The sequence below is a fragment of the Glycine max genome, chromosome 6 (genome assembly GCF_000004515.6).
Source record: "Glycine max cultivar Williams 82 chromosome 6, Glycine_max_v4.0, whole genome shotgun sequence".
NCBI lineage: Eukaryota > Viridiplantae > Streptophyta > Magnoliopsida > Fabales > Fabaceae > Glycine > Glycine max.
The window spans coordinates 46548739-46569964 of record NC_038242.2 but is presented as its reverse complement, the minus strand read 5'-3'; the positions used below and the strand labels follow the sequence as shown (position 1 = coordinate 46569964).

Genomic DNA, 21226 nt, shown 5'->3' with positions numbered 1-21226 from the left:
CTGCCTATCACTCAGTGTGAGTATGTACTAGTTGGTGTTCTGCATACGTTTCTTTTTATGAGTCCTGTTTTGTACTTTTGCCCTTAAGGCTAATTTGAAGTTAGTCTTGTCACTTTGCTAGTTTGAAGTTTAAAAAATTTATTCATTTTTATACCAAAAATACACTCGTTTAAGTAGAATTGAATTTAGATCCCTTTAACAAAATCTCAATTTGAATTTTTTGGATGACAAAAACATAATTTAAAAAAATCTCACCCAAAAATAAACATGACCAGACAAGTTTTACAGCAAAAATTAGTACAATAAAATCAGTATATATTTGAACCTGTGACATATAACAAAAAAATCTCCAGTTTTTATATTTGGGGTTTTGATACAAGCCCTTTTCAAGTAAGGGAGAACTGCACAGAAATTAGAAAGCGAGAAGAAAATAGGAACCTAAACTGAATTTATTCTTTTTCTTGCAGCACCATTACAAATCATATATATAACGGTATACCCATTAAGAACAGAATGCAATAACAAAAATACACGAACAGAATGCCTAACAATTGTCAAATGCTTTCTAGGATCTACTGTCTTATTTACTTGGGCCTAGGCCTAATATCTAAAGGAGAACATATAGAAATATTGGGCTAGACTCATAGACCACTCTTGTGCAGACCCAACAATGGTTGTATCAGGTTTCCTTGACAGGTAAATTGTTTTGAGTACATTGACCAAACACAGGGGTCTTCACGAATTCCTATCAACTACAAAAAGAAATAACATAAATAAAAATCTTTCAGTTAAAAATCTAAAACAGTTAGTTTATGATTCAACGTGACTTCATATATATACCTCAAACGATCTGGAGTACCAGCACAACATCTTCACCTCTCATTGAGCAACCAGAAATATTTGTTCCCACCATCACACTAGCTAGTACTTAGTACCTCCCATGGCCACCAAAATTCAGTTCCATCATATTTCATTGGCATTATTTTTCTGTTTGGGATTCTTGGCTTTTCAAGTCGCATCTCGCACTCTCCAAGATGCATCCATGTATGAGAGGCACGAACAATGGATGGCTCGTTATGGCAAGGTGTATAAGGATCCTGAGGAAAAGGAAAAACGTTTCAGGGTATTTAAGGAAAATGTGAATTACATTGAAGCCTTCAACAATGCTGCCAATAAACCTTACAAGCTAGGCATTAATCAATTTGCAGACCTCACCAGCGAGGAGTTCATTGTGCCAAGAAATAGATTCAATGGGCACACGCGTTCCTCAAACACAAGAACAACCACTTTTAAGTATGAAAATGTGACTGTGCTACCAGACTCAATAGATTGGAGACAGAAAGGAGCAGTTACACCCATCAAGAACCAAGGCTCATGTGGTAATTTAAGTGCTTGATTATTCATTGGCATTCCCAAGTCTAATTAAATTGAACGATTATCTAACTATAAATTTATCTTGTAGGATGTTGTTGGGCGTTTTCTGCTATTGCAGCAACTGAAGGAATTCACAAGATAAGTACAGGAAAATTGGTCTCTCTCTCAGAACAGGAAGTTGTTGATTGTGACACAAAGGGTACAGACCATGGTTGCGAGGGTGGTTATATGGATGGTGCTTTCAAATTCATCATTCAAAATCATGGAATTAACACTGAAGCCAGTTACCCTTATAAGGGTGTTGATGGAAAATGCAATATAAAGGAAGAAGCGGTCCACGCTGCTACCATCACTGGCTATGAAGATGTCCCTATTAACAATGAGAAGGCACTGCAAAAAGCCGTAGCAAATCAACCAGTTTCTGTAGCCATTGATGCCAGTGGTGCTGATTTTCAATTTTACAAGAGCGGTATTTTCACTGGTTCATGTGGAACTGAGTTAGATCACGGTGTCACTGCTGTGGGATATGGTGAAAACAATGAAGGAACTAAGTATTGGTTGGTTAAGAACTCATGGGGAACCGAGTGGGGTGAAGAAGGCTACATTATGATGCAGAGGGGTGTGAAAGCTGTGGAAGGAATCTGTGGCATAGCTATGATGGCATCTTACCCTACTGCATAAACAGTTCTGCATATCTTTTTAAGTTTCAGTTGTGCATATAACGGTGTATGAATCATTGTACCTATCAATTATTATCAAATGAAAAATTAGTCATGGTCATTAGTTATGATATATATATATATACAGTCACACACCGATACACGCATAACGAGTTTGATTTTTATTTTATGATGTGAATAGACTTCTAATGATTTTATGGAGATGCGTATATACTTTATGTATCTATTTAATTTAACAAGTGTAGTGCAATAATCTCTTCCTTCATTGCCTCTCACTTTAGACAGTGTTCTTTCTTACAACTTCTCTTCTTGTATGTCCTTTTCCAAGCTTTTAATTAAAATGCCTATTTAATTAGACAAAAATGCAGGTCTTTCCCGTCATTCTATCTTGTGTTTTGGAATTCAATAACAAGTGGTTGATCCGTAGTACTGGACTTAGTTTTGTAAGTGAAATTGTGAATTTTAATTTTGTTAATTAAGAACCTGGTTAGAAAGAGTGAAAGAAAGATCTCACTAAAGTGGTGAGTAATTTTACCATCAAATTTAATCATTCATAAAATCGATATATATTAATTTCATACTAATAATATAAAGAAAAATATCACTCATTTATGAATAATCACACTTAACTAAGAAGTGTCAAAATTATAGCATTAATTCAAATAAAAAAAATAATTAAGGAATGTAAGTATAATTTATAAAATTAAAAACTTCATATGAAAATTATAATAAAAAAATTATATATATATAAGATTTTTGTCATATAACAAATGTCACCAATTAATATTTTAGAGATCATTTTTTAACTGAAATTAAAATATAAACAAATAAATAACACGCATGAGGTTTCAGTGCATTTACATATAACATAATGATCTATTAAATATAAGAACTCGTATTTAATTTTTGACATGTACAAAATTCTCTTGAATCCACTTGAATGAGTTGCAGCATATCTTATGTCCCTAACCCGGAAAAAAAAATAAACAGATAAGTACTCATCAAAAAGAATATAAACACGAGTGTAAGTAATGGACTTAGATCGATCACCAAACTTCATTCCCCTGTTAAATGCATGCAAAATCTTTTTGTTTTCCACTGTATTTTTTTCATTGTACATCTTCAAATATTTATTTATTATTTCATTTTTGCATGCCAGTGTTGATGTTATTGCATCTTCATTTCATACACACGAATACATGCATATGTGTGTGTGTGTATATATATATATATATATATATATATATATATAATCATAATTTGATCAGCTGTAGCGTAAAAAGGGCATCCGAATTTGATGACAATTAATGATTTTCTTGTTGACATCTAAGGGTTTAATTAACATCCCTTTATGACTATAAGCACTTACAAGGAAAAATGTTTTTAGCATGTGCAACTCTCAATCACTTGAACATCCATGCGTCAAAAAATAATACCTCCCTCTACTTAATTTAGAAGGCATAAGTTGTGACTTTAGCAACACTTGTTAATGCAGCAAAAACAAGCATGACTTGTTAATTAATTAATTAGTTATAAGAGCAAATCTCTATCTTGATTAATTAAACCTACTACTTTGTTGTTTTCATGTTATGCTCCGTTTTACCGTGACGTGTAGTCTTAATTAAATATTACTATCTACGTTCCACTTATTAATTTGTCTCCACGAAGTTGCTAAAGAATTCAAACCTCCATTTTTATAATACTAAACTTTCCCAATACGCACATTCTCCCTTTGAATGAACTACTTTGGCACCATATATCGACTTATCGAGTCTCTAGTCTCTACGCTACGCTTGACAAGTAATTTGTCCATAGTAGCAATATCCCGAAATGGCTAATTTAGAATTCAACGTTAACATGCCTATATAAAGACCACAAATATTCCTAAATAGCACGGAACAACAAATCTTTTACACATTTCACTAACCAGCCTGAAGTACTTGTTCCAATTATTGTCACACTACACTAGCTAAGCTACCATGGTTGCCAAAAATCAATTCTATCAAATTTCATTGGCATTGCTTTTCTGTTCGGGATTCTTGGCTTTTCAAGTCACATGTCGCACTCTTCAAGATGCATCCATGTATGAGAGGCACGAAGAATGGATGGGTCGTTATGCCAAAGTGTATAAGGACCCTCAGGAAAGGGAAAGGCGTTTCAAGATATTTAAGGAAAATGTGAATTACATCGAAGCCTTCAACAATGCTGCCAACAAACCTTACACGCTAGGCATCAATCAATTTGCAGACCTCACCAATGAGGAGTTCATTGCACCAAGAAATAGATTCAAGGGGCACATGTGTTCCTCAATCACAAGAACAACCACTTTTAAGTATGAAAATGTGACTGCAATACCATCCACAGTGGATTGGAGGCAGAAGGGTGCAGTGACACCCATCAAGGACCAAGGCCAATGTGGTAAGTGCCTGATAATTTGTTTCACAAATCAAATTAAATTGAATTGTTATCTAATAACTTTTAATTTTACCTTGTATTGTAGGATGTTGTTGGGCTTTTTCTGCAGTTGCAGCAACTGAAGGAATTCATGCACTGAGTGCTGGAAAATTGATATCTTTGTCAGAACAAGAAGTCGTTGATTGTGACACAAAGGGTGAGGACCAAGGTTGTGCAGGTGGTTTTATGGATGGTGCTTTCAAATTCATCATCCAAAACCATGGACTCAACAATGAACCCAATTACCCCTATAAGGCTGTTGATGGAAAATGCAATGCTAAGGCTGCAGCTAACCACGTTGCTACTATTACTGGCTATGAAGATGTTCCTGTTAACAATGAGAAGGCACTGCAAAAAGCTGTGGCGAATCAACCAGTTTCTGTAGCCATTGATGCCAGTGGCTCTGACTTTCAATTTTACCAGAGCGGTGTGTTCACTGGTTCGTGTGGAACAGAGTTAGATCACGGTGTCACTGCCGTGGGATACGGTGTTAGCGCTGATGGAACTGAGTATTGGTTGGTTAAGAACTCCTGGGGAACCGAGTGGGGCGAAGAAGGATACATTAGAATGCAGAGGGGTGTAAAAGCTGAGGAAGGACTCTGTGGCATAGCTATGATGGCATCTTACCCTACTGCATAATTATCAAATTTGGACACCACTATTCCTAAATTATATACAGTTTTACATATCTTCTAAGTCTCATTTTCCACTATCACTTGTGTATAACATTGTATCCTCACATGAATCACTGTACCTATCACTTGTTATGAAACTAAAAATTAGTCATGGTTATGAATCTTATGGGTTATGACTTAAGTATGGGTTATGACTTAAGATACACACGCATCACCAATTTGAACAGATTAACTTCTAATGATTTTGTGGAGGTGCATACTTTAATTAATATTTAAATTTTAATATGATTAACAAGTGCACCTAGTAGTGCTGAGTGATCCCTTAACGAACTACTGAACTAACGTGCTACTGAACTAACGTGCGCCTAATGACGGTATAAAAGGTGGCATTTCCGCTTTCTCTCTCGCTCTTTCCGTTTTGAATTACAATGGCGGAAGAATTATCAACAGCGATTCCGCAATCGCAAGCAAGCTCCACGAAGAAACGCGCTTCAAAGAATGAAAAGCTGTGCCTCGAGGACTACCTTCATCTCGTTCACTCTCGCCAAACGCTTCATCTCACCATGAATCAACTCCATCAGGTTCCTTAATTCGATTCGTTCTATACGATTTTCAGTTCTCGTTCTCAAAAAAACTCCGATCGTTCTCTCTGAACACTCGCGATTCGTTTTCCTCCTTCCTTCTATCACAGGTCATCCGCATTCACGGCTTCAAGAAAATCCACCACGCTCCTAAGGTTTTGTTCTCACTCACGCCTATACGATTAGTTTTTTCTTTTTATACAACACTAATTAAGTAAAATGAGAAGATATAGGTTGCGGTAATAGTCTAGGATCTGTGTTTTTCGCTCCGCGAATCTTCGAAGAACAAGAGAATGTTCTCGAATAGGTTTTCGTTTCGAGAAATTGCAAAAACCTAAGTCGATTTAGTGCGCAGAAAGTGCTGGTGCAAGCGGTGGAGTCGCTGGATCTGGTGGATCTGCCGCGGTCAACGGTGAGCGAGAGCGTGTCGGCGTTCGCGGCGGTGGCGCTGGAGGACGTGGTTGCAGATCTCGGCGAGCTCAGCTGGCAGGAGTGCTGCGTGACCTCCGTCGAGAAGATCAGCTTCTCCGACGGCCAGAGCGTGTTCCCTGCTGCTTGCTCCGATCAGAGCCTCCGCGTCGTGAACCACTCGCTGTCACAGGCTCAGAAAGAGAACAGGATCGACGAAACCCGTAACCCAATCCCTGAAGCTTCTAGTAAAGACCTGAAACCAACGAAAATGGTGCTGAAGCGGAAGAGGAGCAACCTTCGCGACTCTGTTGCCTCGACTTTGGATTCCGCTTCTCTCGCTTCGTGCTGAATGAATGAACGACCTTCGGTTACTTCTCTCTCTCTTGATCTCTCTCCTCTCCTCTCTGGTCTTTTATTTCCCATCTTCCACATTTTATAGCAACATACTAACTTGTAAGGATATTGAAATTTGAAAGTAAAAAATAACATGCAAGTATAGGCTAAGAATTATTGCAGTGTCTTCATATGAAGTTGCATAAAGTGTAGTTTCTTTTTCTCCTAGTGGGAACTATGGCCAATCAATAGGAAACAATAACAATGTAAACCTGTATCTAGCTAATGCAAATGAGTAATCAGCAGTTCTATGTTTCATTCTCAAAAACGTGCATTTGCATCAAATCCCATGGTGCCACCAAGAATCGGCCTCAGTAAAAATGTAATGAATGGATAAATTAAAGTAGTCAAATAGAAATGAGAAAGATTTCTAAATGGTAACCCCGAATAAAAGAATTGCTCACCTTTGCACCCTCACTTTCTGGGAATCTTCTGGAAGGGCAGGCAAAGAAAAAACAGCAAAATTAGAGTTGTAGAAAGAAAGCACTACATGGACATGATTCTCATAATAAAAAATAAAAAATAAAAAAATGTGACTAGCTATCTAAGTGGAAACATAAATGAATCTCCTTCAATGCACTTTCGAGTAACTCTCTAATAGTAAAGTAAGCCGTTATTTATAGCAACTATAGTACTTGAATAATAAATTGGAAAGAAGAAGAATTATGATAAAATAATAAAGCAAACTGAATTATATATACAAGTCTTCTTTAACCAATCACTGCCACCATCTTAAGCATATCACTTATAGGAATAGAAAAGTTTACATAATCTGTATTCCTAGAACGGCTAGAGGATCAAAAACATTTTTACAAATTGAAAATCCAGCACAAAGTATAAAATAGATTTATTGTATATTTAATGCTACTATGTTCAAATTGAATTTGATTCGAACTCGAAGTGCCTTGGATTAAAAATTCCTACAAAGAAGACTATATAAATAACAAAGATTTGTATTTATAAAGCGTTGACTACTTAAAAATAATGGAGTTCATGATAGAAATGTTTTTCACCAACAAAACAAAAAGCACAAGCTAAAAAAAAGTTTTAAAATTTCTTAATTTGAGATGTACCAAAAAGTAGTTTAAAAAAGTTTTAAAATTTCTTAATTTGAGATGTACCAAAAAGTAGTTTAAGATCTCAATTTGAGATTTACCATTAAAGTTACTCTTAATTGTTAGTCACTAACAAGTTCGATAAATTTAAATGATGTGTTATATTTTCTTTATTTTCAATTATTCTTATTTGCCTACATCTCTCATTTTCTCTTCCTTTATTCTCTTTAGGCTTAAAAATATTTAGTATAATATGATACTTTTGGATTTTGAAAAAAATTTTAATGTTAATTTTGTTCTTAACTTTTAAAACTTTTTTTTTAAAAGGAATTTATGTGAGACTTACAAAAAATTATTTTTTTTTAATAGTAGATCTCATTTTGAGATCTTAAACAATATTTTGTAGATCTCACTTAGATTTCACTTTTAAATCTATTTTTTTTTCTTTCTCCCTCCCCTAACCCCACCATTAAGCTTCCTTTTTTCTCTCCTAACTTTCCTTCTTCCCTTCCCCTCCCCTCCACCTTCTTCCTTCACTTTCTTCTCTCCCCCTTAGACATGGCAAGAAAATCCGTACCCGTGGGTATCCGTCCCGACTTTGACGAGTAATACCTAAGTTGATCGGGTATGAGTTCGGGTTTGAGTTTTTTCCGATAACCAAAAGTCGGGTACAGGTACGGGTATGGGATTACTACATCCACCCCGACCTTGAACCTAGACCCGCCCCACCACTTAATTTTTAGAATTTTTGCATAATTTAATCAAAAGGTCTAGAATTTTTATTACTAGTTAATTTTATTTTAGAATTTTTACATAATTTAACATTTTTTCTCTTAACGATTTTTGTAGACACATGCGTTATAATAAATTTGTTAATATATAAGTAGTTAAAAATAAATGTTTAACAATCAATTTATTTTTTCTAAAATCAAATTTTTGATATTTTCTTTACAAAAAATTATTTTTTTAATTTGAATCGGGTAAGGGACGGGGTCGAAGATACCCGATACCCAACGAGTACGAGGATGGGATAATAAATTTAACTACTCCCAGATACGGGTATGGAGACATGTTGGGGAGTCGGGATCGGGGATTGGGGAGACAATACCCGTCTCCGTCCTGCCCCGTTGCCATGTGTACTCCCCTTCCCCCCTCCCTTCCGTGGCCTCGCAACCCACCTCCCCCTTCCTCTTTTCCCCTCTGCGGCCCTCCGACATGACTATCCACAACCGTCCATGACCACCTCCAAGTAAGCCCATTTTTTCTTCAACCACCTTCTCAATTTTTTTCACTATTTTTTTTTTTGTTTTTTTAGTTATGTTAGAAATCTCCAAGGTTCTTGCAAAAGAACTCATTCTCTATCGTGGAGATCTCTAGTCCCCCTTTACTGAAAGATTCACCTAGAACCAAATCTTGAACTCAAAATCTTTGTTCAAGATTTCATACTAAAGTTGCTTTAACAAACTAATTAATCAATTAATTATTTTTTAACTAACACCAGAGTGAAGAAAAAATTATGTAATTGTGGTACTACTCGAAAGGGACAATATTTTGGTTTACTTAGATCCTGGTATGAAAAAGAGAGACAAAGAAAGGAATAATATGTCAAATAAAAATGGTTTTGTTATACCTTCTTTTTGTCACAAACACACTATTTTACTTAAAAGAAAAATATTTTTATACAATAAAAGTGAGTACCTTTTGTTATTTCTATTCACCAAAAATCTTTTGTTATTTCTTTTAATTTTAATAATTTTTTATTTTTATATCTATTTATCTTACATTTCTTTCACGTGTGCTTTTTCCTCATCTTTTATCAAATTCACTTTTTCTCTTTCTTTTTTCTTTTATTTCTATCTCTTTTTCTTCCTATTCTTTTCACACCTCAGCTGCTCAAAACATACTCTCTAACTCTAACCATTAAAGTTGGTGTTATCTATGTATATATCCAGATAGATAGACATAGAGAATCATGAAGTTTATGTATTTTGAAATGAGTATAACAAATTCTAACATACAATACAACATGGCAATTCAACTCCATGCCAAAAATACTGTCTACACACTACGAATGCAAAACACTAAATTTCCTAATACATCAATCACGATTAGAAATCCTTTATTCAATGCTACTGTTCCTCAAATCTTTCTTCTTCCCGCACTTGTGGCACTGCTTTTTCTTCACACTCCCCACCAAACCTTCACTCCCTTTTGCATCTTCAACCCTTTCTTGGCCACTGCTGATCTCTCCCACAGAACACGACCCCACAATAAGATCCTTCCCCAACACATCCCTAACCTCACAAGTGGGACCCACTCCCTCCTTTCCCCTAACCCTCCACACCTTCTCAAACTCAAAAGCCAATTTCAAGGCATCATTCAACGAACCAGGCTTCTGCATGAGAACCCATTCACGAAACTCCTCCCTCAACCCATCAACAAACACTCCTTTAAGCACATCCTCACCCAACCCGTGCTCCGGCCACCGCTTCAAAATCCACTGCAGCCTCAGAAAATAAGACCTAACACTCTCCCTCTGATCCTGACGTATTCCCACAAGCTTCGACCTCAACTCCTCGACGGGCTCCACATCGTAATACGCTTGCAAAAACGACAACTTTGTCTCCTCCCACGAGAGAGAACCGTAGTAGGGCTCCACGTTGAGGTCGTACCAGAGCGCGGCCTCGTCTTCGAGCGTCACGGGGAAGATCCTCATCTGCATGTCCACCGAAGAAGCGTTGTTGGCTCTGCACACTTTGTTGAAACGGCTCAAGTGGGTGACCGGAGACTCGCTCGACATGCCGCGAAAGATGGGTAACGGAGCGATTTTCACGTAGGAAGAAGAAGAATTCGATGAAGGGTTGCGAAGATCAGAAGCGGAGATTGAAGTGCTTGTTTCGGGAACGTTGGGTGGTGTACTATTATTGGACACGGATTCGGAAGAAATACCGTTAACGTTGTTGTCATCTTCATCAATGTCTTGTTCTGGTTCCTCTTCTTCCTCATCAGATTCGTACTCGTCTTCCTGAGAATATTCAGAAGCGTCTGCATCATCGTCAACGTTGTAATAATCTTCTTTTGATACTACTTTTTGTTTTTGGGTTGGAGTTGTTCTACGATGATGCGTTGGACCAGTGGCGGAAGAATATGAGGTACATTCGGATGATGATTGGTGGTGTCTACGAGTCATGTTGGATTTCAATTTGAATTTGTCATCAACTATGGTGTCTTAGAATTGAAGAACATTGATATTAATGTTTGGTTTGGAAGAAAACTTAACCGCTTGTAACCGTTATTTATTTATTTATTTTGGTTGGAGGGAAGGGTACCGTTAATTGGAGATGATGTTTTGTTGGGCTTTATTATTTGTGAATGTCATGTCACTCAATTGTTGTTAGCACTTGCTACTACACCCCATTTTTAAGTACACCCACATCTCTTCTTTTTAGTTTTTATTTATCCATTATACCATCAATTAGTATATTTCATGTTCATATAAAAAAATAAAACTAGAAAATAAATGAAATTGTGACGAGATAAAACAAAATAAAATAATATCAGAAATGCTGAAATAACGTACATCAAAAGTTTTAGAAATATATTTTCAAAATAAGTATACGTTATTTCACAAAACATTTTTTAATAATAATAAAACATATCTTAACAAACACTGATTCATTGTAATTGTTGATGTGTGCACACTTAATTATTTAAATGTTGTACATCTTGAGTGAGAGACGCACGAGTGACCTAAAGTAAAGAAGTTGAAAATGCATATTTAAAATTGGTGATCCACATAACCTTTCTTTTGAAATTATCGATAGATGAAACTATTGATAAATGTACCTTGAAATCCAGTATCATGTGAAATAAAAAGCGCACAATATTCCACGTAATATTGATGGAAAACACATATATGCATGTGAGAGCACCCTTGGACACTCAAGTGTATACAAGTGGCCATACCACCTCGATCATCTTTAAAAGTTATCATCACTAAAGCTAGAATCAGTTCTAACAAACAGGACTCAACAAATTCAATTAACCGCCTATTGTTTCTTGAGATAGACAATCTCACTAAGATTATTGAGACAAGAATATTATATTCCAATAGTTCACAGATAACTTTTGAAGGTAAAAGGTAAAAAATAGTAGTTATAACCAATAATATGTACAACACTAGAGGAGATAAATATATGTAGATTTTGATTCTTACAAAAACCATGACTCATAACTTAACTAAAATACCTGAAATTCAATAGGACAATAAAAATATTAAAAAACGCACTCCACAGTGGTCTAAAGTCTTTAGACCTTGAATAAGTAAAAAAAGATCAACAATTGTGGACATTATTCTTATGGTACGCCAAGTGAATGGATCTGGGTTAAAAATCACTAGACTTGAAATAAAAGTCAGAATTTGAATGCTTTGCTACTACAAAATTGTCTACTAATAACTCAACTAGTTACTTAAGAAAGTTTTTTTTTTTGTATTTTCAGCCAGGCTGATTCTTTAGTTTGATTTCTTTTATTTCTTTTTTCTTTCTTCTTTATTTAGCTTCTCTTTCATTTCTTCTGTGAGATGTTTAATTAACTTTCTCGAGCAACTAATTTAGTTACTAGTCAACTTGTTGCAAAAGAAAATCAACAACTACAGGAAAAATAAAACATTAGCTAAATAAATAAAAGAAAAAAGAGACAAGAAATCAAAATTAAAGAATAATTCTAGCTGAAAGAAAAAAAAAAACTTCCTTAAGCAACTAATTGAGATACTAGGAAACAAGTTTGCAACAACATAACATTCAAATTATGACCAAAACTCAAGTAACTAATTTTAACCATAACATTCAACTCAAGTAATTTTTAACTAAACTCGTCAACTTAGTGTACCATAGAAATAATGTCTTATTTTTACCTATTCAAGATCCAATTACTTTAGACTACCATAGAGGGTTTGTTTCATATTTTATTGTTCTATACAATTTTAGGTATTTTAGTTATGTTATAGGTCATGTTTTCTACCAGAATCAAAATTTACATATATTTATCATCTATAGTGTTTAGATGTTATTGGTTTTAACTATTTTTTCACTATACACCTCTACAAGTTATCTAACATATATTGGCAGTAGGGGTGGGAATAGGCTAAGCCGGTGGCCTACATAAAGCCTGGTCTGGTCTGGTCTATTTAATTAAAAGGTTAGGTTCGGATTTTTTTTAAAAACCTATTAAATTAAATAGACCAGACTTAGGTTTATTAAAAAGCCTGCCTATATAGATACAATTAATATTATTTTTTAAAAAACTAGCAGATTTCATCCCTATAATTAAATAAAATTTTAATTACAAGCTGTAAGTCAGGTGTTCCTTTATATTTCTCATTTTTTTATTAGTTTTCCTATTTTTGTTAACGGTTCTTTTTTCTATTCCTATTAAGTTTCATTTTTCTTTTATTACGTTCTTGTATTCTAGAGCAAATAAAAATCATATTCTATCATATCTTATTATGTTCCTATACAAAAATCATATCTTATCACATCTTATTACATTCCTATACAAAAATCATATCCTTTTTCTATCAGGTTTTTTTTTAACTTTCCTATTACGTTCCTAACCAAACAAAAATCATATCTTATCATATCCCTATACAAAAATCATATCCTTTTTCTATCAGGTTTCCTTTTCTTTCTTTTTTTAACTTTCCTATTATGTTCCTAACCAAACAAAAATCATATCATTTTCACTTCAAGCTTTTTGATAGAGGTAATTAACATTCTGTGTTTAGCCTATTATAGAAGGTGTGTTATTTAAACTTTTTTTTTGGTAAAAGCAAGTAAGAATATTAAAGATTTAATGTGAAGAAGACTTTTAAATAGACTTTTAAATAGGCTACCGGGCCAGGCTAGGCTTTTAAAAAGGTCAGGCTGAGCCAAAATAAAAGTCTTTGATAGGCTATAGGCCAGGCTTAGGCCTCAAAAATTAATCGTAGGCTAGGCTCAGACCTTTTAAAGTCTGGTCTGATCTGGCCTATTTCCACCCCTAATTAGCGGACAATTAAAATATATATAGTGTTATCTCATTTATCTTAGTGAGAATGTCAATCTCAAGAAATACAATGATTGTTAATTGAATCCAATGTTATATCCTATAATTTGTAGGACTGATTTTAATTTGTGATAAAAACTTTTTAAAATAAGTTAATAATATTTTAATGACTCTCACGATAATCAATTAAAAAGTGTATTTAAAGTGATTATCATAAAAAATTTGTTATTTTTTTTATTAATTTTGTCTTTTTAATTAATTTAAAAGGTTGTACAACAATCAGATCAAAAGTGCATCCGAAGCAATACTAGGAAACCCGGTCCAGTTAGTGACTCGGTTGAGGTAGTGAGTCAGTGGTCCAATTGATGAGTTAATAATTCATCCGGTTTAACTCGATATATATTAAAAATTTCAAAATTATATATGTATCTATTATATATAAGCATATAACTAACATTGTTTGATTAGAAAAAATTATTCATACTCCAAAATCCAACATAACAATTGAACTATTAAAGTTGATAACACAAGTCCACAAATAATAATTCAATAACACAATTACATAAGTCTTGAGTTTTTTTGGAGAGTTCTTTTTTATGTGAAGCGAATTGTCAAAACCGGTCCAGGTCGCCAGGTTAACACCAAATCGGTCGAATCTGATCAGATTATCCCGGACCAAACACATGACCGGTCCAATAACCAAATCGATCCAGTTATGTCATTGGATCCTGATTGAACTGGTCCGACTGGGCTTTTGAACTATGATCCAAAGTAATCATTGATCTTTTATAGCTTTTGTAATAACTAAATTGGAAGTACATTCAAAGTAGTCATACCTATGCTTCATTTTATAATTAATGTCATTTATTATAAGTGTGAAGTCCTTTAGGTAGGTTTAAATATACTTTTCAATTGTAATTTAATATTTTTTTATTTCTATTGTTTTGTTTTTCATCTTTAAATAATTTTAAATTACATTTTTTTACTATTTAAAATTATTGGGAAAAACCCAAGTCCCACATCAACTAAAAATAAGGTCACATTAGAATATATAAATGATAAGCAACTCTCACCCCTTGAACTAGCTTTTGGGGCTGATTTAGGCCTCTCAAATTCTAACATGCCCAAGTCCCACATCGACTAAAAATAAAGTCACATTAGAATATATAAATGAAGAACAATCCTCACCCCTTGAACTAGTGGGACCCATCATTTGTTGTTCATACACCAAGCCTAAGAAGTGTGTTGGGAAAAATTCAAAGTCTAAAAACACTAAATGACATAGTCAAAAAATATATTTAAACCTTTATTTTAATATGATTTTAGTATTATTTTTCTTGTTATCCTTATAATTATTTTTTATTTTCATACAAGACATTTACTAATGCACGTGAATAGTTTTAAAGCATCTTAATTTTCATGCTTTTTATGTTAAACCAATTTTACCTTAACTAATTTTTTTATCATAACTTTGCAGACAAAAACGTAAACGATGATAAGAAAAGAGAAAAACAATAGATTCAAATAATTTGGTGAAATAAAAACAATGAAAACACTACAGTGCAGACAAACAATACTTTGGATTCACGTTATCACACAATAAAATACAAAATGATCAAGAGAACAACACTTAATACAATAGCACATACTAATATTATAATAACAAAGAGCCAATGAACGACGTTATGATTATGGGAGTCTAGCTCAGATCAATTGATTAAATATGATGTATGAGTGTTGCAATTTGGAAGCAACAGGAACCAGGATATATCCACAAGCACACACATGTAAATATAGTTGATAAAAAGGAAAATGATAAAGATTTGTAACAACCAGTAACATTGAAATATACAAAATGACATGACATAAATTAATATATAAGATTGAGAAACTCAGTTGGGACAAGAGTTGGTTGGTGGCTATGGCTCAATGGATGAAGATGCGTCTCTAAGGATGCTCATGGCCGGTTAAGAATGCCAAGGCTTAATTAAAGTGTGTTGTGTTCTGTTGGGTGTGTGTGTGTTGTGATGGAAGATGGAACTGGCAGAGAAGGTGTGTCTACTGTCTAGAGTGAAACTAAGAAGGTGTTGCTGTGTATGCAAAGAGGGGTTTTTCTGTGATTGTGGGGAAGAAGGATTTTTGACACCGGAGGAATTAAGAGAGAATAGTCATAGCTAACGTGCTCCTCCTTTTGTGAAAAAATTAAAGTTTCACAGTAGAGTATATAAGTGAGGGTCGACCCTCATCTCATGAATTAATTTTTGGAGTTGAGTTAAACTTAAACTCACATTCTTAGAAATCTAAGATGCAAGCGCGGCTCAAGTACCTGAGAGACCTAAAACAAATTTAAGAATGAGACCTTTTATTTACTCATAAAATAGTTTATTAAAATTATCATTGTTTTATTTAGCTATTAACTATTAAATCTTTTTTTTCTTAACAAAACTATGATATTGGTAAAGAATTATTGTTCATCAATTGTTACTTACCGTACCAATAAAAATATTAACAGTTACTTATAATATTTTAATTAAAATTTATTTTTAAATATAATTTTACAATAATTTTTTTAGGTATATTAGTACTAAAAAAATTTTGGGGGGCTTAAAGTCTTTGTTTGGGCGGCTTTGGCCTTAAGTCGATCCAGTTAAGATGGTATCACAACATATTCAAGATTAATCTAGAGGATCACCTACCATTGACGTGAGAGGGTATATTTGAAAAAAACAAAGTCTCACATCGACTAAACATAAAGTCAAATTAAAGTATATAAGTGAGAGACAACTTCACCTCATAAACTAACTTTTAATTTGAGCCTCTACTTAAAAATTAAGAGAATATGTTCCACTTTTTATGTTGTGTTTGAAGTTTGAACTCCCAAGAACTAGATCCTCCTTCAACGGTCAAGGATGATGATGTCAAAAACAAAAGTTCAAACTAAAGCTGCATGGCTTGCACAAAAAAGGAAGGTTGCAATGGCCTTGGTAAAAACACTTGGACACAAATCTAAAGAAAACAAAGAAGACAAACTTGGAGAGAAAAGGTAACTCTAAGATATGAAGAGAGAAAAAGGTGTGCTGCAATGTTTAAGTTAATTTTTTTAAAATTTACCATTTTTTATGCTTTTTTTTTCTCTTTTTTTAGCAAAATTTTAAAAAATTATTTAAATGTATAATAAATAATATTAACTTGACTTATTTATTAGTATATTTTTTTATAATTTTATTTGATATGTTATTAATTTATTTTAATATTTTATTATTTAAAACATGTTATATATTTTTAATATTGTTTTATTTAAATGTTTTTGTTTATTTAAAATTTAAATAATCTATTTTAAGCACTTCGACTACCAAGTTAATCTATCAAGCACCTCGACTTTTTACAATTTAGATTATCTAAACTTTAAATAAACAAAAATATTTAAATAAAACAATATTAAAAATATATAACATATTTTAAATAATAAAACATTAAAATAAATTAATAACATATAAAATAAAATTATAAAAAATATATTAATAAATAAGTCAAGTTAATATTATTTATTATATATTTAAATAATTTAAAAAAATAAAAAAAAAGAAATAATTTTACAACTTCAAAATAATAACCCTTAAAAAAAAGTTTTACAACTTTAAAATTATAAAATAAAAAAAATAAAAATATTTACGACTTAAAGTTGTAAAAATAATTTAACTAAAGTAGTAAATGATTTTACGATTTCAATTGAAAATAAATAAATAAATAAAAATTCATAACAAATACTATGACTTCTAACTTAAAATCATAATACCTATTACAACTTACTTCTTTTGATTTACTTCTTTTTGGATAATTTCTATAAAAAAAATACCCCCCATTACAAAATAACTTAGAATTTTACCCCCTCCCGATAAAAAAAAAAAAGCCTAGTACTATGTGCATATGGTAGGGAGAGTATTTCAACATTGTGGATACCAACGCTGTGAGTTTATAAGTTATGAAGTGCAATACCCGAGAGGCACAAGCGTGCATTTGTGATGATAGAAGCCAGTTTGTCCAAGCCATGACGAACCTTAAATAACAAGCCCAAGGACCACTTGGAATTTGGCGTAATCATTGAGTCTATGTTGTCAATTTCTTCGTGACTTACCAAACTTTAAAGTTTGCCATGTAAGGAGACAAGCAAACTCTATTGGTCATAATCTAGCTATAGACCAAGAGAGGATCAACTTGGTCACCACTTTTCTTATGATGTTCTTCATTGTATTGCTGACCACGTTAATTTCTTATGAAATTATATAAGTCTGTTCTCTTAAAAAAAAACTTAAATTTTAATATATTGAAAACATATTTAAGACATTTTAAACCATAAAATATTCAATATATTTATAAATTATTACATATATTAAAATATATTATATATTATATATTAAATTAAAATATTTTATCTTATAATATTTAAATTTATTAATAAGAGAATATATACACTTTGAAATTTTGAAAAAAAATCAGTCTTTAAAATTCATAGGAATAATTCTGATCAACTCAAAGTATTTTTTCTCTATTTTATAAAATTTAAATATGTTATTTATCAACAATTTATTATGTTTGTTATCAGTTTTGAACTCCAGAATTTATATATCAGTAAAAATTACTTCTAATTTTGAAAGAAATACCTTATCTTAACATCCAAAATATTCGAAAAGAATGTCTCAAATTTTCTTCAAAATCTCCATTTCAAAATAGTGACACTTGCCAATTTAAATCTCAATATGTTCGTATCGTCGTTTACACAAAATAAATTTATTTTCATGGAAATTCATCATTCTATCCAACTGTTTTCATAAATTATATTACATTATACCCAAACCCATATTTGTGTATTTGACTTTTAAAAACAACAAAATTACCGTATAAACGGCCTCCGGATCACAGACCACAGAATCCAGCCAACAATTTCCCAACCCGAAATGAGAAACCACGAAAAAATGACCACCGTCCAATTACCATTTTTTTTTATAGAAACCAATCTTGTTTTCTTTTGGATAAAAGTCAATCTCCAAATTCCACAACCCAAAAAGGAAAAAAAATGTTAGTCAAACCTAAGTAAATTTCAATTAATAAAAAAAAGTTTATTGCCGTTTCTAATCTTTGAAAGTTTCTCAAATTTTAGTTTTAGTCTTTTGATTTTTAAATTATTAGTTATAATTTCTATATTTTTTAAAATTCAAACTTTAATTTCTGTACAAGTAAAAAACCGTTAGTTTAAGCCTTAATAGAAAAAAAATGGATATTTTAAATAATATAGGAATAAAAAAAATATTAGTTTTAAAGCCCAGGATATTGAAACTTCAAAACTTTATTGGTGTAAGTGATACTGAATTTTGTTTTTTTAGAAAGATTTTAAGTTTAAGCCTTTTGAATGAAAAAAATGTGATTAAAATGAAAGAATCTCACAAAAGATACTCAGTTATGTTTTCAGATGAAGATTATTTATTGATGAATTCCGTTAATATTTTGTATCAATAATAAAATAAAATAAAAATAAAAATTTGAATTTTTTTTCAAAAACTAAACACCACTAACCCAAAAAAAATGTACTTTAATGACTTATGCAGTAATTCCTCAATTTCATTATAATTATCATTTTAATTATTTTACACATAAATAAATTTAATAAATAAATAAAAAAATTACAATTTTATAAAATTAACCTTGTCATTATTAAAAAAAATTGTAGCTTATATTATGAATATCATAAGGGATATAAATGACAAAAAGTAATTAATGTTGCATTTAAAAGTTAAAATAATAATTATTTTGAAACAAAAATTCTCTCCTTGCACAACCATTATTATAAATAGAAGGAATATAAATTTTCCAATAATTTAAGAAAACATAATAAATATAACTTTAATGACAATTATTTATTATTTATAAAACTCAATAAATCATCATGTATAAAATTCACATTCAATATAATTAAGGAAAAAATTTAATGGACATCCCTAATTCCTATTAAACACTTATAAAGGAAAAAATTTAATAGACATCCCTAATTCCTATTAAACACTTATAAAGAGAAGAAAAATATATAAGGATGATAAAATTTATAATATATGACGGTAAAAAAAAATATTTATGATATACAATAATAAGATAAGAGATAAAAAAAAGATATTAATGTGCTGTTTAAAACAATCAAATATTTATTTAAGATTCCTCTATAATTAATATATAGTATATCACAATCAAGTACACCAAAAACAAGTATAAATAAAAACTTAATCCAGAAAAATATTACCACCACTAACCGTACACATTTTATTTATTTTACCATCCAAAAAGATAAAATTCTGTAAAAAAAAAAAATTAAATCCAAAAGAATAAAGATAAAATAAAATAAAATAAAATCTTCACCCGTGACCCCACCATAAGGTCCAGAACTATATAATAAATCCCCACCCTCACAGAAAACGAACCCATTACCATACTCAAGAAGCAAGCAAAGCAACAGCTGCTTCATCAAAGAAACAGAAGAAACCTTTTCTTTTCGATTCCGACAATGCGTCCACCGCGTAAGAGGGTGGATTTCGCGCGCGACGACAAGGTGGAGATCTGCGGCAACGAGGATGGCTTCCTCGGCTCCTACTACCAAGCCACGGTCGTGTCGCGCCTCGACAACGGCCTCTACGTCGTACGCTACGACACGCTCCTCGAAGACGACGCATCACAACAACCCCTTACCGAAACCCTTTTCCCCAAAGAACTCCGTCCCCAGCCGCCACGTGTCTCCAAAACCGATTTCGCGCTCTACCAGTGCGTCGACGCCTTCGACAACGACGGCTGGTGGCTCGGCCAGGTCACCGGAAAAAAAGACGCCGAGCATTACTACGTGTATTTTTCTACCACTAATGAGGAGATTGCGTATCATGTTTCTGCGATTAGGGTTCATCATGAGTGGAGCCATGGGGAGTGGGTTTTGTCCAATTGAAGAATGTTGAGTTCGGAATTCGTGTCGCGTCTTTGTTTTAGGAGACATTAATTCGACGGTTGATTTGATTCGCTTTCTTGGGATCGTATATGCGTTATATCTTGTTGTGGGTTGTTTTTTTTCTTTCTTTCTTGGTTTTAGTCTATATAGTGTTGTTGTAGGATGGAAGTAATTGTACACTGTGCTTCTTGTTCATACGTGTAATTGGAATTGTACTTCCAATCGGTGATAGGAAAAGTGGAAAAACCTACCCTTTCGATTGAATTGTTCTCTCTCTCTCTTGAGTGTTCTTAATTAGATTCACTTTCTTGGGATCGTAGATATGTTTGATTTGTTTTTCTTGGTTTCAGTCTCTAGTGTTGTTGTACGATGGTTTCTTGTTGTTGTTCATATGTGTGTGAAATTGGAATTTTACTTCCAATCGCTGATGGGAAAAGTGAAAATTAAACCCTTTCGATTTCTAGCTCGATTCAATTGTTGTCTCTCTCTTTTTTTCTTACTTTTTTTGTTCTGTTTTTTATGGTACGAAAATGCAATTATACTCTCACCCTCTACAAGAATTATGGGGGGCAATTCTACAATGCACCCAGACACGAAATTACTATATAGGTTATGAAAA

The 21226-nt window shown here is 32.6% G+C and overlaps 3 protein-coding genes, 1 long non-coding RNA gene and 1 pseudogene across 4 annotated transcripts; 4 read left to right on the top strand and 1 right to left on the bottom strand.

Annotated features, from left to right (window-relative positions):
• LOC100782438 (senescence-specific cysteine protease SAG39-like) overlaps nucleotides 1–6777 on the top strand; it is a 67561-nt pseudogene extending 60784 nt beyond the window's left edge.
• LOC106798969 (uncharacterized) lies at nucleotides 617–7426 on the bottom strand. Its single transcript, XR_001388813.3, has 3 exons — nucleotides 6933–7426; nucleotides 841–1097; nucleotides 617–752 (listed from the first exon to the last, which is right to left on the bottom strand). It is a non-coding gene; the product is annotated as an uncharacterized lncRNA (long non-coding RNA).
• On the top strand, nucleotides 751–2313 carry LOC100781906 (senescence-specific cysteine protease SAG39). Its single transcript, XM_003556945.5, has 2 exons — nucleotides 751–1379; nucleotides 1463–2313. The coding sequence occupies exons 1-2, from the start codon at nucleotides 941–943 to the stop codon at nucleotides 2053–2055; spliced, it is 1032 nt and encodes a 343-aa protein (XP_003556993.1). The 5' UTR covers nucleotides 751–940; the 3' UTR covers nucleotides 2056–2313.
• On the top strand, nucleotides 3820–5324 carry LOC100781358 (senescence-specific cysteine protease SAG39). Its single transcript, XM_003556944.4, has 2 exons — nucleotides 3820–4472; nucleotides 4555–5324. The coding sequence occupies exons 1-2, from the start codon at nucleotides 4034–4036 to the stop codon at nucleotides 5145–5147; spliced, it is 1032 nt and encodes a 343-aa protein (XP_003556992.2). The 5' UTR covers nucleotides 3820–4033; the 3' UTR covers nucleotides 5148–5324.
• Nucleotides 7427–20081: 12655 nt separating the features above from the next.
• Nucleotides 20082–21081, top strand: LOC121175082 (protein AGENET DOMAIN (AGD)-CONTAINING P1). The gene has a single exon (XM_041016703.1). The coding sequence runs from the start codon at nucleotides 20179–20181 to the stop codon at nucleotides 20605–20607; it is 429 nt and encodes a 142-aa protein (XP_040872637.1). The 5' UTR covers nucleotides 20082–20178; the 3' UTR covers nucleotides 20608–21081.
• Nucleotides 21082–21226: the final 145 nt, after the last annotated feature.

Bases quoted from the DNA above. Each gene is read 5' to 3' on its own strand.
- LOC100781906 (XM_003556945.5), top strand. From the start codon at position 941: ATGGCCACCAAAATTCAGTTCCATCATATTTCATTGGCATTATTTTTC. The intron at 1,380-1,462 runs GTAATTTAAGTG...TTTATCTTGTAG, and splicing joins CAAGAACCAAGGCTCATGTG to GATGTTGTTGGGCGTTTTCT.
- LOC100781358 (XM_003556944.4), top strand. From the start codon at position 4,034: ATGGTTGCCAAAAATCAATTCTATCAAATTTCATTGGCATTGCTTTTC. The intron at 4,473-4,554 runs GTAAGTGCCTGA...CTTGTATTGTAG, and splicing joins CAAGGACCAAGGCCAATGTG to GATGTTGTTGGGCTTTTTCT.
- LOC121175082 (XM_041016703.1), top strand. From the start codon at position 20,179: ATGCGTCCACCGCGTAAGAGGGTGGATTTCGCGCGCGACGACAAGGTG.